Here is a 13,773-nt window from a genome sequence, read left to right as displayed (position 1 = left end):
TATCCTTTAAGCAATTCAGGTACTTGTGATTGTCTTTTTCTTCTCCATGTGTATCTATCAGGCACTGGGTACTGGCCATCCACCCAAAATTCCGTTTCCAGCATCTGACAATGGTCACCGAAAAGCTGCTGTGTTTGTTTTTCCCTTTGTCACCTGTCCAACAGAGATTTACAGGCCAAAATATGTACGTTACTCATCAGCTGCCATCAGGCCATACTGTCAGTGATCACCTCAGTGCTCCTCTTTGCTTCTCTTTTCCAGATAATGAAAATTTTACTCAAAAACTGCCAGACAGATGCTCCTGGAACACAGACCGCATTGCTCTAGAAATACACCACAACTCACCCTCAGGAACGTGGACGGTTTGGGGTGAAACACCATCCCCTCCCCTGCGGGTCGATGATGAGGGGGAAACTACTTCAGGGAGAACGACAGCCTTCGGTGGTGCCCTCTGGTGCCGCGGGACCCGTTGCCGCTCCCGCGCCTCAGGCCCGGCCGGGGCGGACGACGATCGCCCCCAGGGCGGGAACGGCTCCAATATGGCGGCGGCGACGGCGCGGGCACGCGCCACCCGCCCGCACCATCGAGACGTGCCTAGAGAGGCCCAGTAGGGGTGAGGCGTTCCGCTTCCGGTGGCCGTCGGGGCGGTTCCGCTTCCGGCGGCCGCGGAGGAGGAGGAGGAGGAGGAGGAGGAGATGGTGGAGGAGGGAGGCGGCGGCGGCGCCATGAGTTTCCTCAAGCGGTTCCCGCCGCCGGCCGAGGGCGTTCGCCACCAGCAGCCTGACACGGAGGCGGTGCTGGCGGGGCGCACCCTGGGTGCCGGCACGCTTTACATCGCCGAGAGGTGAGGGGGGCGGAACCGGAGCGTGTGTGGGGTTACGGTTCTCGGGGCCCCCGTAGGCCTCGCGGTGCGGGGGCTGCCCTCAGGGGGCTGGGGGACCGTCGTGTGAGGGGCTGCCTTGTGAGGGCCCTCCCTAAGGGGACTGTGTGGGTTATTTTGAGAGGGCCGACTTGTGGGGGGGCTTCCCTGGGGGCTGGTGGAGACCAAGCTGGGAGGGCCCCGTGTGTGGGGGCCTCTGTCCCGGGGCGGGGGGCTCTCCTCTGGGGGAGTGTGGGGCCTCCCCTGAGGGGCTCTCTCCCCTGAGGTGACTGTGGGGGTCTCCCCTGAGGGGACCTGACCGAAGGTGGATGTAGGGGACTCAGATAAGGGGGGGCCGTCGCGTGGGGGAGGCCCTCAAAAAGGGCTGTGAGGGGCAAACCCTGAGGGGAGTTCCTGCTATTCCTGCTCTAAATGGCGTTTTAAACAACGCAAGAGGGAACAGCACAGCAGGGGAGCCCGGCCGGCCGGTGCATTAAAAACATGGCACCTCTTTTCCGTTGACAGGGGAGCGGACGGGGCTGTTGGTTTCCTGCTGTTATTAACTGCTGTGGTTCTGTGAAGTCTGTCATGGCGCACTAATCACGTGGACGCTGTACGTTCTTACTAGGCAGAAAGCAGTATGGTTATTCTCAAAAGATGTTATCTGAGCTCTTTATAGTTTCCTTTAAATCCTCCCTGCATTGTACGGTTCAAGAAGACAGCTTGTTGATTAAGGCAAACGTAATTTTCTTTAACCATAGAAAAGTACTCTAAATATAATATATTTTTGCAGCAGAAGAGCATTGTCAGAACAAAAACAACATCCAAAACGTGCACTGAGGAGTGAATTTTCTTTTAAAGCCTTTAGACTACGAAGTGTTTATAAAATGGGTAATATTATTTGAGGGGCTTTTGCCCTACCTGAACTTGTTCGTGATGTTGCGTTCCTCTTGGAGAGGAATCTCTGGAATTTCAGTTACTGTTTTGTTTAGTTGTTTGGTTGCAGATACAAGGGCTTCTGTTTGCGCAGTATCTGCTCTCGACACGTATAATGTTGAGTTGCCTTGTAACTTGCTTTCAATAGATCTGTGTGTGAGGCGCATACAAGTCTGCCAGCTTCCTCCCAACATGTTTCGAGCGCGTCGCAGAGCTTTTAGCAGAGTCGCTTGCTAGTAATGAATAGAAAACGCCGGCGTTTGCAGGAGTGCTGTGCTGTGGGAGAACCGGGCACCCGGGAGGACAATGCGGCTTTGGATCCGTGTACTGACTCTACATCAACAGCTCTAGACATTGAGAACTGGCCGATCGAGGCTAGGAAAGAAATTCCTCGCTCCCACTTCACTAGCTCTTGCTCTCAGCCTGATTTCCCGAGGCGAGGAGTCTTCTGTGACCTTTTCATTGGTTTTGTCCCTCCACAAAAACTTCTGAATGCTGAGTTTTGTACGTGGCGGAGGTCTCGCTTTCTGCCCCTCTCTATTTCTGTTCACTGTGTGACCTCATTGATCACAGACACCCCAAACTAGGTTGAGTTTGATTTCTTTGCTGGTAGAAAGACATTGATCTTTCTGATATGAAGGAAGTAGCAGCCCAGTGGCGACAACCTGTGCTGTTTCTTGCTGTGGTTAGGGATGAGAGCGAAAATGGCGGGAAGCAGAGGTTACAGCACAGAAGTTGTGAGGGGGGAAAGAAACCTGTAACCTGGCTTTGTTAGCTTTGCTGATCACAGGCCTGGTTGTTTTTCTACATACAGGTTATACCCATATCAGATCTATAATCTTCCAGAAATTACAATAGTGACTTTCCTTTCAGTGTTCTCTTTATCTTGAAAAACCACAGAACATTTAATAGTTTGAGTTATAAATCACACTCTGGAACCTCTGTAGTTATCTTTGGGATGATAGATATCTACAGGGAGGAGAAAATTAAGAGGTAGGGAGGGAAATTCAGGGTTTAGTGCAAATGTGATAAAGCTGAAATGTGTTTAGGGTGCTCAGCTTCACGTTCTTTAAGAAAAGGTTTCTTTTACCTCAGCTATCAGTTAATGCCGTTGTAAGGTGCTGTTAGGGCAGGTCCAGGACCGTGTATTACCTGAGAGTGGGGTAAGCGCCTTTCCCAGAGTTACTCACTTTTTTGGGGCTGGTTTGCTTTTCTGCAGGCGTGAGTCGGGTACCTTAGATTCCTCTGTTCGTTTCTAACTTGTCTCTTGGTTTTTTCTGCCCCCCTCCTTGTTAGTCGTCTGTCTTGGCTGGAAAACTCCGGAGTTGGCTTCTCCTTGGATTATCCCACCATAAGTTTACATGCCGTCTCCAGGGACCTGAACGCCTACCCGTGGGAGCACTTGTACGTCATGGTGAATGCCAAATTCGAAGGTATGCCCGGACTGTTGCTTAGTGTTCCCACGCAGTCCTGAGCGTCATGATTTCTTCTTCAAAAAGAGTAAATTTTGTTTTTAAAAATTATATGCTTCATTCAAGTGATAGCTTGTATTTTCATTTTCATTTCCCTGAAGGATGGTTATTTTAGAAGTATAGCTTTGCCCTTGTTTAGAGTCACTTCTGTACTGTTCTGCCCTCAGCATGTGACTATGTACAGCTGGAGCCGCTGAAAATCAGTTCTCTGCTCTCTTATACTCATTTTAAACAATTTAGTTCCTCTGCAGTCTGCCTGTGATTCCAGCTTAGGTACCTTTTTTGCTTTATTGAATTTATGTTAGCGTTGCTACCCTCTCCAGGCTTTATGAATTCCTGCTGTTTCACATTAGCCTGCAAGCTTTCATTCATTTTCTCCTACAGCTTGCTTAAAAAAAAAAAAAAAAGACAATAGCTCATGTTACCAGGCTTAATGGATCTTTGTACATTTCCCACAAAACCAACGTTTGACCGTTCTTGCTTTGACCTAGAGAAAACAAGCTTTCTGTTTCATTGTTTGTATGCAGATTTTCTATGGGTTTGATGTATCAATTTTTTTCTTCTGGCAGAGCTTTTAATATTTTAAGTGTGTCATAAACTGCCGTCTCAATCGAAGAGTAACAAATGTTAAGTCTTGAGCAGGTCTCCTTTCCCCTTCATGCCTACTAGTTGTTGCAGTTAAAGGTTAAAATCTGGCATTTAATTTTTCTTTAAATAGTTGATATTCTGAAAGTATTGACAAGACTCTGAGGAGGTAGAGGTGTTTTTAAGCTATTAATACTCTTCCTTATTTCCTTCTCTCATGTTACTAACGTTCTCTGACAGTCTATCACTACAAATAATAAGAGGACACGTACATACACCTCTTGGTGGTTCTTCCTCATTTTCCTTTAACTGTGTTTATTTTGAAGTAAACTGAGCCTAGTCTGAAGAAAGATACTGTTTCCAGCTTTTAATTCATTCTGATAATGTTGTTTGAAAATATGGATATCCTGTGATAGTTCTTACCTATAAATCCTTAATAGACTGTTTTTTGTGGGTTTTTTTGTGTGGGTGGGTTGTTTTTTTTTTTAATATATGAACTCTGGCTACAGTAAATCTTCTACAGCAAGTAGATTTGTTTAGTTTTCAAGTCTATCCCTGGCCTGCAATTTTAACTGCTGAATAGTGTTAAACGCAAACCTCTCCACTTCTTTGGCCGCAGGAGTCTTCATTCTTAGTTGGGCAGGGTACATTTTGTTCTTCCTCTGAAAGTTTTTGTTGTGCTCTCTGTGTGTATGTGCCTTATCCTCGCCCCTTTTTTAGAAAAAGGCAGTCAGAGGTTGACTTCATTGAAAACAAAGAGCTGGACTCAGCAGTAGCAAGCTGTGCCTGCGGGTGTCAGTTGGAAAAGGATTGAGTAACTTCCTTGGACACTTCATTTTTTGGGGCAGCTGGCTGGCAGCTTCTTGGCTTCTTAATATTCTTGGCGATGCCAGTTTTGTATGTGATAAAAGCCACTCTCAGTGGAACAGCCTTAGCTGTCTTCCTCTTTTTCTGTAGAAAATAATTATGTACTTTTGAGGCTGTCAGTGCAGTGTCCCCAGCCCCAAAGCGATGAACTGTAGCCACCATCTTTGTGGGTTTTATATTTATGGAAAGTAAAATGTCACATTGTTGTTTACTTATTAATGTATGTAGTGCACAGAAGTCAGGAAGCACGGTTTTGCCCGCAGTTGTCATTGGCTCTGGGTGCGCTTTCTACATCTGACATCTTGCTGGCTGGCTAGGAATGTCGGAAATTGAGTGGAGATCTTCTGTAAATGTCACAGTCCTCTGTGAGAGGCCATGCTGGAAGTGAGTTGATTTCATGACAGTAGTGTTAAGGATCCACAAAATTCATATTTCATACAAAAAATACATATATAGCATTGTGCAAGTAAATTATAATAATTGTGAATTGTGGGGTTTTTGACCACAACTGTTTTTAATAAGAATTGGGCAGTTTTCCTGACGTACACGGATACATCATGTGAACATTACAGAAATCTAAAGTCCTAAAATTATAAATAGAGAAGTTTTCATGTGCCTCGCAAGTGTTGTCAAGGTGCTGTGAGAGGGCCTCAAGTATCCGTAATGCGGATGGGAATGGGTTGGTTTGTGCCTCTCTCAGGTTGTGTCCAGGTTTCTGATTTGATTACGTGTGTGTTCTTGAAACAAACGTGACTTTTTTGGACAAAATAAACATGTTTCTCTTAAATCTTTCAATTTCCTAAAGAAGAGGAGACAAAAGAAGCTCCCATGGCTGAAGGGGAGGAGGAGGAAGACAGTGATGACGATGTTGAACCAATTGCGGAATTCAGATTTGTACCTAGCGACAAATCAGCCTGTAAGTGAAGAGGGAAATCATGTTTTAGCTTAAAGTCCTGGTTATATGTGGAAGACACTGGGGTATAGAGATGTAAATGACGTGATCCTTTAGTGTCCTTCTCTAATTACTTGATTTCTGTGTGCTGAAAAGAACAAAGCAAATTGTTTTATCTTGCTTGAAGCCAGAATATTTCAAGCAGCTGCTTCTCAAGGAAAATTCCAATGCCTTAAGATAGAGACTTTTAAGTATAAATACATGATACAGATAATCTTATCTATATACATTTGCAGAGAACTTGTATGGGAATCATCTTTTTAATCACAAATTCAGTGATATTTGAGTCAGCGACAGTTTCTTTAGGAACATGCTAATGTTCAGACACTACTGCTGGAAAGCAGTCGTATCCCGTCAGGCACAGAGCTTACAGTTGGATCCAAGTTTTAAGAATCTTATGTATTAGATGCTGCAAGGAATCCTGTAGTGGGTAACCACAGACTGAATTGTCCAGAGATAAGCCTTTATCATCAATGAAATAATGGAAAAGTGCTGTTATGAGGGTAAAGCACGAGGCTGGATCTAGGAAACCTGATTTGTTTCTTGCATGGCTGCTGGCTGCTTGGATGATGTTTTCAAATACGAATTCCGTGGTGGTTCTGGTAAAGGAATATTCTCAGTCTCTCTGATGACTCAGTCCAGGATTTCTTGCCTGTTGTTGTGGGGTATTGGTGGAGAAACGAGGGAGGTTTGTGTTCGTTTGTGTTCCTACAGTGGAAGCCATGTTTTCAGCGATGTGTGAATGCCAGGCTCTGCATCCAGACCCAGACGATGAAGATTCAGACAACGATTATGAAGGGGAGGAGTACGATGTTGAGGCCCACGGTTTGTAACAGTTGTTTCTTTTGAAATACCTGCCAGCACTTGGATACCTGGTATCTGTCATAAGAATGGTTTGGTCTGTTTAGAAGTTCCTTGTTTATTACTCATCTTGCCAAAACATTCTTTTTGCCACAGGTGCAGTATAAAAACTCAGAAATCTGCAGAAAATCTGTAGTTTAGCTGTCACAAATCACTGGAATTCAGCAAAAACATTGTTCTCATTCTCAAAAGCCCCAAGACACAAATATCAGCCTTTCCCGTTCCCAGTGGATGTCCTAGCACAAGTTCAGTGCCCATGCTGTGGTGTGGTCAATTCACATCACTATGTATGTTCTGTAACCGATGGAAGCAGCCTTTTAATCTCAGTCAGTTAATCTGAGCATAACTTGCCTAGCTGTTGTCCTATTCTTCCACCCCTGCTTGATGCAGGCTCCTAAACGTAGGTCTGATAAACGTAAACTTGTTTTTGCAGAGCTAGAACAAGGTGACATCCCGACCTTTTACACTTACGAAGAAGGATTGTCGCATTTAACTGCAGAAGGTCAGGCCACTCTGGAGAGGTTAGAAGGCATGTTAGCCCAGTCTGTCAGCAGTCAGTACAACATGGCTGGAGTGAGAACAGAAGACTCGATAAGGGAGTTTGAAGGTAAGAAATGCTTCTGTTTTACTAAAGAATATATGAAAGCAGTGCTTCTCCAGCCTGGCTAATCCACAAACACCAGGACTGAGCAAGTATCATGCTGTAGGTGATGCCTTACTGCGCTGTGTGCGTCAACAGCGGTATCATCTTTGTTCACAACTACAGGTTATAAAAATGTCTGTGGCCCTACGGCAGCATGTTGCCTGCTGTGGATTGAGGGCTGCTGTGTTAAAGAATGAGGACCACTGTGTTAAGAATTCTTGATTCTTACTGGTATGATTTCCTGGAATAGTGGTAGGGTGAAGTTGATTTAGGATTAAAAAAAAATTAAACTTGTCAGTCACTGGGATTAGGAAGCAATTTCCACTCTAAACAGGTAATAGTTTTGTTGGTTTTTTTTTAAATACCCTAAATTGAAAGTTAATAATTCTCTTTACAGAGTTCAGTGTGAATTCAGAATTATTGAAATACACTGGAACAGATTTAAAAAAAAAAAACAAAACACCTGCTTTTCTGAAGGATGCTGTCTCTTAATGCTACTGATCATTCAAACATGTATTTAAGGAGTAACATTTCATTTTGTTGGGGAAAAAAACCAGTCTCTCAGAGTTTGCTTTTTCTGCATGCTGTTTTCACTGGAGCAATATATTACCTGGGAGAAGAACAGGGAAGTAGTTTAGTAGTATTGCTTCTTTTTTTGATATAAATCGCAGTGTTTTAGTATGGCCTGATGTTTTTGAAGGATAAAAATGATGCAGCTGTTGTGGATTTCTAGCTATCAGCTCGCCTAGAATAGTCAACAGAATAATAACTAATCTGTTCTCATCCACATGGATGATTTTTTAATCTATTTGTTTTGTCAGTCGTTCATAGGTTCTCTTTGTTCCACAACTTTGAATAAATTTATATAATGTAAAGATAACCTTAGGTGATACACTGGTGTGTTAGCAGTGCCCTTCATTTGAAAATTTTGTCAGGTTTCTGAATCCCCAAATTTTGAAAATTAAAATAAATTGAACAGCAAGCATGTCACGTGTCTCAAAGCCATCTTCATCAGTTTTATTTGCTTTCCTAATCTTATTTGCTAAGGTACTGCTTCTTGGTGTGCTACAATTATTACTATCCCCAGGGCTGCTCAGTTTCACAATTCTGTTATTTTTTGACATTGTAGCACCGAGCAGTTGTTCCTTTTTTCAACTTGATGGCTGAGAGTAGTTTCAGAACAGGATCCAGCCTCTTTCTGTTAGAGCGTAATTAAAGCTATTAAAAGGAATCATGCCATTTGTTACACTGAAACTTCATTTTAAAAATGAAATAGTTTAAATCCGGTATTTAAGTCTTTCAATAAGATAGGGTGAGATGAAGTTGTAGGAAGCAGTGATGTCTTTAAGTGACCGACTGATAGAGCTGGAACAAAAACCACAAACTTGTGAGCACATCAGTCTCCTTAGGCCGCTTTCAGAAGTTCAGCAAAAGAGTTTTCTGTTCTGGCCGTCTCTTGTCAACAGAGGGCCCTCGCTCTCTGCCATGTGATAGCATCATGGGCTGGCGAGCCTGCAGCGTTACCTAGTGTTTGCTGGTTTTTTCAGATGGGATGGAGGTGGACATAGCACCAGTAGTTGCGGGGCAGTTTGAAGACGCAGAAGTCGATCACTGAGGAGGACGTATGCTGCTGTAAGTTGTTCTGTCTTCCAACACCTATGCTTTTCAGTCCTGCACGGCCTTCCATCTCTGTAATTTGTGTAATGCAAATGATCCCAGATCTCCTACAGGAAGTATCTTGTGATATCAGGATGATGGTGATTTAGAGAAGGAAAAGGTAGCTGTAGTTATCACAAGTATGGAAAGATGTTCAACGATCTGTCCAAAATTGCCTGTCGGCGTAAATCGTCACGCTGCGTGGGTAACCTGTGTGGACGCGCCTGTCTGGAAGACAGGTCAGCCCTTTAGTAGATTTAGAAATTGTCCGATCTCAAAGGCTCTTAGATGCTGATATATGATCGCTGGAGCCATTGCTGGGAAGTTACTGCCCTTAGTGTCCGTTGTTTCGCCCTTAGTGTCCATTGTTTCGCCCTTACTGTGCAGGATTTCCCAGGTCTTTCAAGGGGACAGAACACTTCACAGCGCTGCAAGTCCATCTCTTCCTTCACTGTAAGCGGAGCAGGAACAGTTCCTGGTAAAGTTACCGAGCAATCTGGATGGGATTGTTGTCAGAAGTGCACAACTTAGCGACAACACCCTGCTTAGGTGGTTTTGCCAGTGTGCCCTCTTGCCTATCATCACCTGTACTGCTTTTCTCCCTTTAGTGGCATTACGAGATCTGCCAGCGTTTCCTCGCTGGCGCTGGGTGGGAGAGGAAGAGCAGCTGATTCTGGGACTGTGTTTGTGGAGACGCACAGGCACGGTGTGGTTGTGATTCCACCCCTGCTTCAGCAGTGCTCGCTAGTGCACAGATTGCACGTGCTGCTCAAGCAGTGGTGCGTTGTCCCAGTTCTGCCTCTCTTGGAAGTGAGACTGCCAGCTTTTGCCTTAAAGTGAGCACAGAAGTATCCCACTTGAAATGCCGGAGAAAACAGTTGTGGGACAGACAGCCAAAAGCTCGGGGGGAAAAAAAAGGAAAGGGGTAGGGGAGGAAGGGGCCACAAAGAAGAAGATGACATGCTGAAAAAAGTAGATGGAAATGGGGCAGAAGTAGTTGGTTAGGGATGACAGTGTCACTGAGAAAGAGGCTGCAGTCCCCGAGAAAGGCTGTTGCGGAGGGGTGATGCGCATCTGCTTTCCTCCTCTGCTGCTTATTTTTCTTTGTTTCTGAATTTCTGAAATTCTGTTTTTCTGAGATTTCTGATCTCAACCACTGCCGCTGGTGCTGAATTAGTATTTATCATTTGGTGTAAGAGCTCAAACTTCTCTTCAGTTGCTTTTCCTACCCTGGGAGAGACTTTGTAGTACGGAGAGGAGTTCTTCCAAAAAAAGTCAAGATACTGGTTGCCCCGCCACTGGACAGTTACCTTATTTGATAAAGGACACATTTTAAAACTAGGGAAAACTCTTCAGCTGTAAATGAAGTGCCTCTTAGTTAGTGAATGGAAAGCTTGGCTCTGATGACTCGATCTCCATGATGATTCCGGTCCATGGTTTATTAAAAAAAAATAAAAAAAATAAAAATCATGCTGTTGAAAATTCAAATTTGAATGCTTATTGTCCTGGCTTAAACTTCAGCAGGATTAAGGGGATTTTGTGGCTGGTAGCAGATCTCTAAGGAGCCTGAAAGTGCTGCTGGAAGTGGTGGTGACTGATCTTCTAGCAAAGCGCAAAATACACCCTGTAAGAAGTAGTTTTGGTCAGTGGAATTCTTCCTGCTGCTTACTCCGTGCCTTCCACGGTGCGGCAGGTGGCTGTGGGAGATTAATGCTGCGAGAGCTGACTGGATAGGGAGTCCTTCTGTCCTTCTGCTTGCGCTGATCAGAGCTGAGGAGCTGATCCCTGTCAGGGCAGATCAAGTGATCTGCACGCGCAGCATCAAGCGTTGCAGTGACATCGCTCCAGGTAGCCATTTGGGAGCTGTGGGTGTGATGGGCCTTTATAAAGTAACCACCAGCCTGACTGCGGTGATGTAATTTAAGTTAGTTTAAAAACCTAGGATGTACGGCAGCAATAACCAACTGAAGGTGCAAAGTGACAAGAACAGCTCTTGCCGGTCTGTGCTCATCACGCTGCTAACAAGTTTGAGCACAAGGGTGGCTTGGTTCTACACTCTGAAAGTAGGGGCAGAGAGGGAGCACGCCGTGATCTTCTCGGTACTCTGTGGAGCAGCTCGGCCCTTTTAACTTTCTGAACTGCAAAAACGATCCACAAGAACATCTTGTTGGCGATCCTTTAGAGAGCAACGCGCTGCCCTGCCTCTAAAGCGATGCCCTTGTGGGACGCTCATGTTGCATGTTACTGCTCGTTACCCAAATGAGATGCGACAGTTGCCCGCTGAAGCTCCTGGAAGACTTGCTGACAGTTGATGTGGGACATTTCCACTGGTCGTGTAATAAGCGGTGTTTTGTCTGTCGCATCACGAGGTTGCAGTAATTGTTCCGAAGCAGCTGGTGTGTCTGTGTGCGGCGGTGCAGCGGGGTCTGCCAGGACACAGGCGTACAACTGCGGATTGTAAGCGTGTGCTGTCCTTAGCTGACCTGAGTTTAGAGCTGCTGCCAAAGGCAAAGATGCTCAGCCCTTCTGAAAATTAGCGGGCTTGCAGTAAAGTGCTGTCCTCTGTGACTGCAAGCAACAGATAGCTACTACTTTGTAAAGATTAGTAAGCTTTTCTTTTAATGCCAATTATGTAAACTTGGTGTCTTGTATCTTTCAGATTCCTCTTGTGGCACTTCCAGAATAAGCTGTAAAACTGAAGGCATTGCAGTGACTATCGGGAGTTAACCTTTCTTTTAATGACCTGAGCTTAGACATCTAGGTCTATAAATGCTTTTATAGATGTTTAAAACAGGGTTTGACATTTGTGACCACTATGGGGTTATTTAAAAAAAACAAAACCAACAAAAAACAATAAAACCTCTTGCATCTAACACTTGAATGGGGCTAATCAGGGGTCATTTCAAAGAAGCCTTTGTAGGAATTCTAGGACTTCAGAAATAAAACTGTAAGTAGAACAGAATTTTAGATTGTCCTAGAATTTTCCATATTTTTGTACCTGTTCATTGAGTCGGTGGAGTAGAATGGAAACAGAAATGTTACAAAGTTCAACTAAAAGGAAATAGGGTCGGCCAAGGATTAAAAGCAAAGCTAAATTTAATGCCCCTCAAGTAACTGGCTTTATCAGTTCAGTGCTATCTTTTTCATTTCTCTGAGAGCAGAGTTTGGGTGGTAGAGGAGATGGAGTAATGTCTGTAAAGTCCTGAAAAAGAGAACTGTTTTGTGTCTTTGTATTAAATGTTAACAAGATTGTTAAATAAACTAAGATTTTTGTATCTCACAACCAACTCCGTGTTGCAGTTCTCAGTCCTTTACTTCAGCAAGCGGCTGACAACTCTGAGCTGACGTCCCTTGAGTTTTAGCGCTCTCTTCTACAACAAAAAAGTCCAGTGAAGCCATTTTCATCGTTTACCTGGATGTGCAAATAAAAGGGCAGAATATTTGCAGAGTGCACCTGTAAGACAGAATTAGTCTGTGACACATCCCACATTTAGGAACCTGACTTTAGATTGCTAAGAGCTTAGTCCTACTGGAGCTTTTACTGTTTCAGCTCTCTGCGTGGTGTTTTGCTGTGGGGCAATGTCAGCAAATTCAAGGGTTTTTTCCCCCCCAGTAAACAAATGAAAGTCTGATACTAAACTTTTTCCGTTTTCATTTGATTTGAAGTTGACTAGTGAATTTTTTTCAATATTATTGTGTTGGTATATGAACAGTTTTCTTTACCAGCCTTACACTCTTGGAATCGTATTGAGTGGTCCTGCCCTGCTTAGCATGTTGGGATATGGTTTGGTTTCAAGGTATGTGAAAATTATAACCACTCTTTGTTGAATATTCGTTAGGAATGCCAGTCAAATCAGTGATGATTTAATGGTCTTGTGAACTATTGACGTTGCTGAATAAATGAAGTATTGAGCATGTTATGCAACAAGACATTCTACAAGAATGTCTTTCCTAGCCCCTTTGTATACACATATGTATATATATTTATGTAAATGCATGCATGTTTTTGTTAGGATACAGAGTAACAAAGAAGGGTACAGAGTGATGCTTTAATTTTTGCACTGGGATTTGGAGAATCTTCATGTGGTGAGATTTCGGGACAGCTAAGGAGTACTAAAACTCCACCAACACGGTAGTTTAGGAAAGAAAGCTCATACAATTCTAAATCCCTGTTCATGGTTAAAACAGCTTCTGGATTTTTTTTTTTTTTTTTTTTCTGGTGTATATCGTAGTTTTTGGAGTGTGGTCTTTCTATTGTTTCTCATATTAAACTGCAGACTGCCTGTTACATATCGTGGCAGGTGGGCACAGTTAACCTACAGGGCAGCTGGACTACACGCAGGTCCTCTCCATACTCTCACACTATGTCCGAGCAGTAGGAAGCTCTAGAAAGGAGAATGTATGTTGTATTGATGCAGAGCTCCAGGAGCAGACATTTTATGATGCTTCCATTCAAATCAATGGAGTAAGATTAATTTCGGTCAGGCGGAAACAAACCTGGATGAGCCCTGAAGGTAGCATTGACAAGTGTCTTGTGTGGATTGACAAGTTTTATTTTCAATAAAACTTTGTATTTAAGCTATGTGTAAGTGTTCTGGGAACACTTATACTTCATAAGCATTCATAACTTTGAATGTAAAATACTAATTTTTGTCTGCACTACCAAAAATAGTTAAATTCGTCAGTTCCTAAGTTATATTTTTCATTCTTTCTACTTTTTGTTTTTTTCCTTTTGTTTTGCCTTAATTTAGTCAATTTAAGGCATGTCTACTTCTTAGTGGGTTGTTTTTTTTTTTTAATTCTACTTCTAGTGGCTACAGCTAAAGCAACTACTTGTTAATCACCTGGATTTGTTCCAATTTTTTTTAAACTGTATGTTATGCCAAAATAAACAATGTAGACGTACAGAAGTCAGATCAGACCTCTTTGCTTTATGGACTTT

The 13,773-nt window shown here is 43.6% G+C and overlaps 1 protein-coding gene across 2 annotated transcripts; it reads left to right on the top strand.

The window, feature by feature from the left end:
- The first annotated feature begins 695 nt into the window (after positions 1-695).
- Positions 696-12,118, top strand: CLNS1A (chloride nucleotide-sensitive channel 1A). Of its 2 annotated transcripts, none has more exons than XM_050911622.1 (7): positions 696-844; positions 3,092-3,228; positions 5,528-5,635; positions 6,386-6,496; positions 6,966-7,139; positions 8,723-8,807; positions 11,491-12,118. In XM_050911622.1, the coding sequence occupies exons 1-6, from the start codon at positions 696-698 to the stop codon at positions 8,788-8,790; spliced, it is 747 nt and encodes a 248-aa protein (XP_050767579.1). In that variant the 3' UTR covers positions 8,791-8,807; positions 11,491-12,118. The 2 variants fall into 2 exon arrangements, with proteins under 2 accessions (XP_050767579.1, XP_050767587.1); XM_050911630.1 differs by having other exon boundaries at positions 726-844; positions 5,525-5,635.
- Positions 12,119-13,773: the final 1,655 nt, after the last annotated feature.

The sequence above is a fragment of the Gymnogyps californianus genome, chromosome 1 (assembly GCF_018139145.2).
Source record: "Gymnogyps californianus isolate 813 chromosome 1, ASM1813914v2, whole genome shotgun sequence".
Taxonomy (NCBI): domain Eukaryota; kingdom Metazoa; phylum Chordata; class Aves; order Accipitriformes; family Cathartidae; genus Gymnogyps; species Gymnogyps californianus.
The sequence above is the reverse complement of the archived record's forward strand: the minus strand, read 5'-3'. Positions and strand labels throughout refer to the sequence as shown.

What these genes read in the sequence shown, in the direction of transcription:
- CLNS1A (XM_050911622.1), top strand. Translation starts at nt 696, where the DNA reads ATGGTGGAGGAGGGAGGCGGCGGCGGCGCCATGAGTTTCCTCAAGCGG. An exon ending in GTACGATGTTGAGGCCCACG is followed by an intron (nt 6,497 to 6,965) that starts GTTTGTAACAGT and finishes TTGTTTTTGCAG; the next exon opens with AGCTAGAACAAGGTGACATC. An exon ending in CTCGATAAGGGAGTTTGAAG is followed by an intron (nt 7,140 to 8,722) that starts GTAAGAAATGCT and finishes TGGTTTTTTCAG; the next exon opens with ATGGGATGGAGGTGGACATA.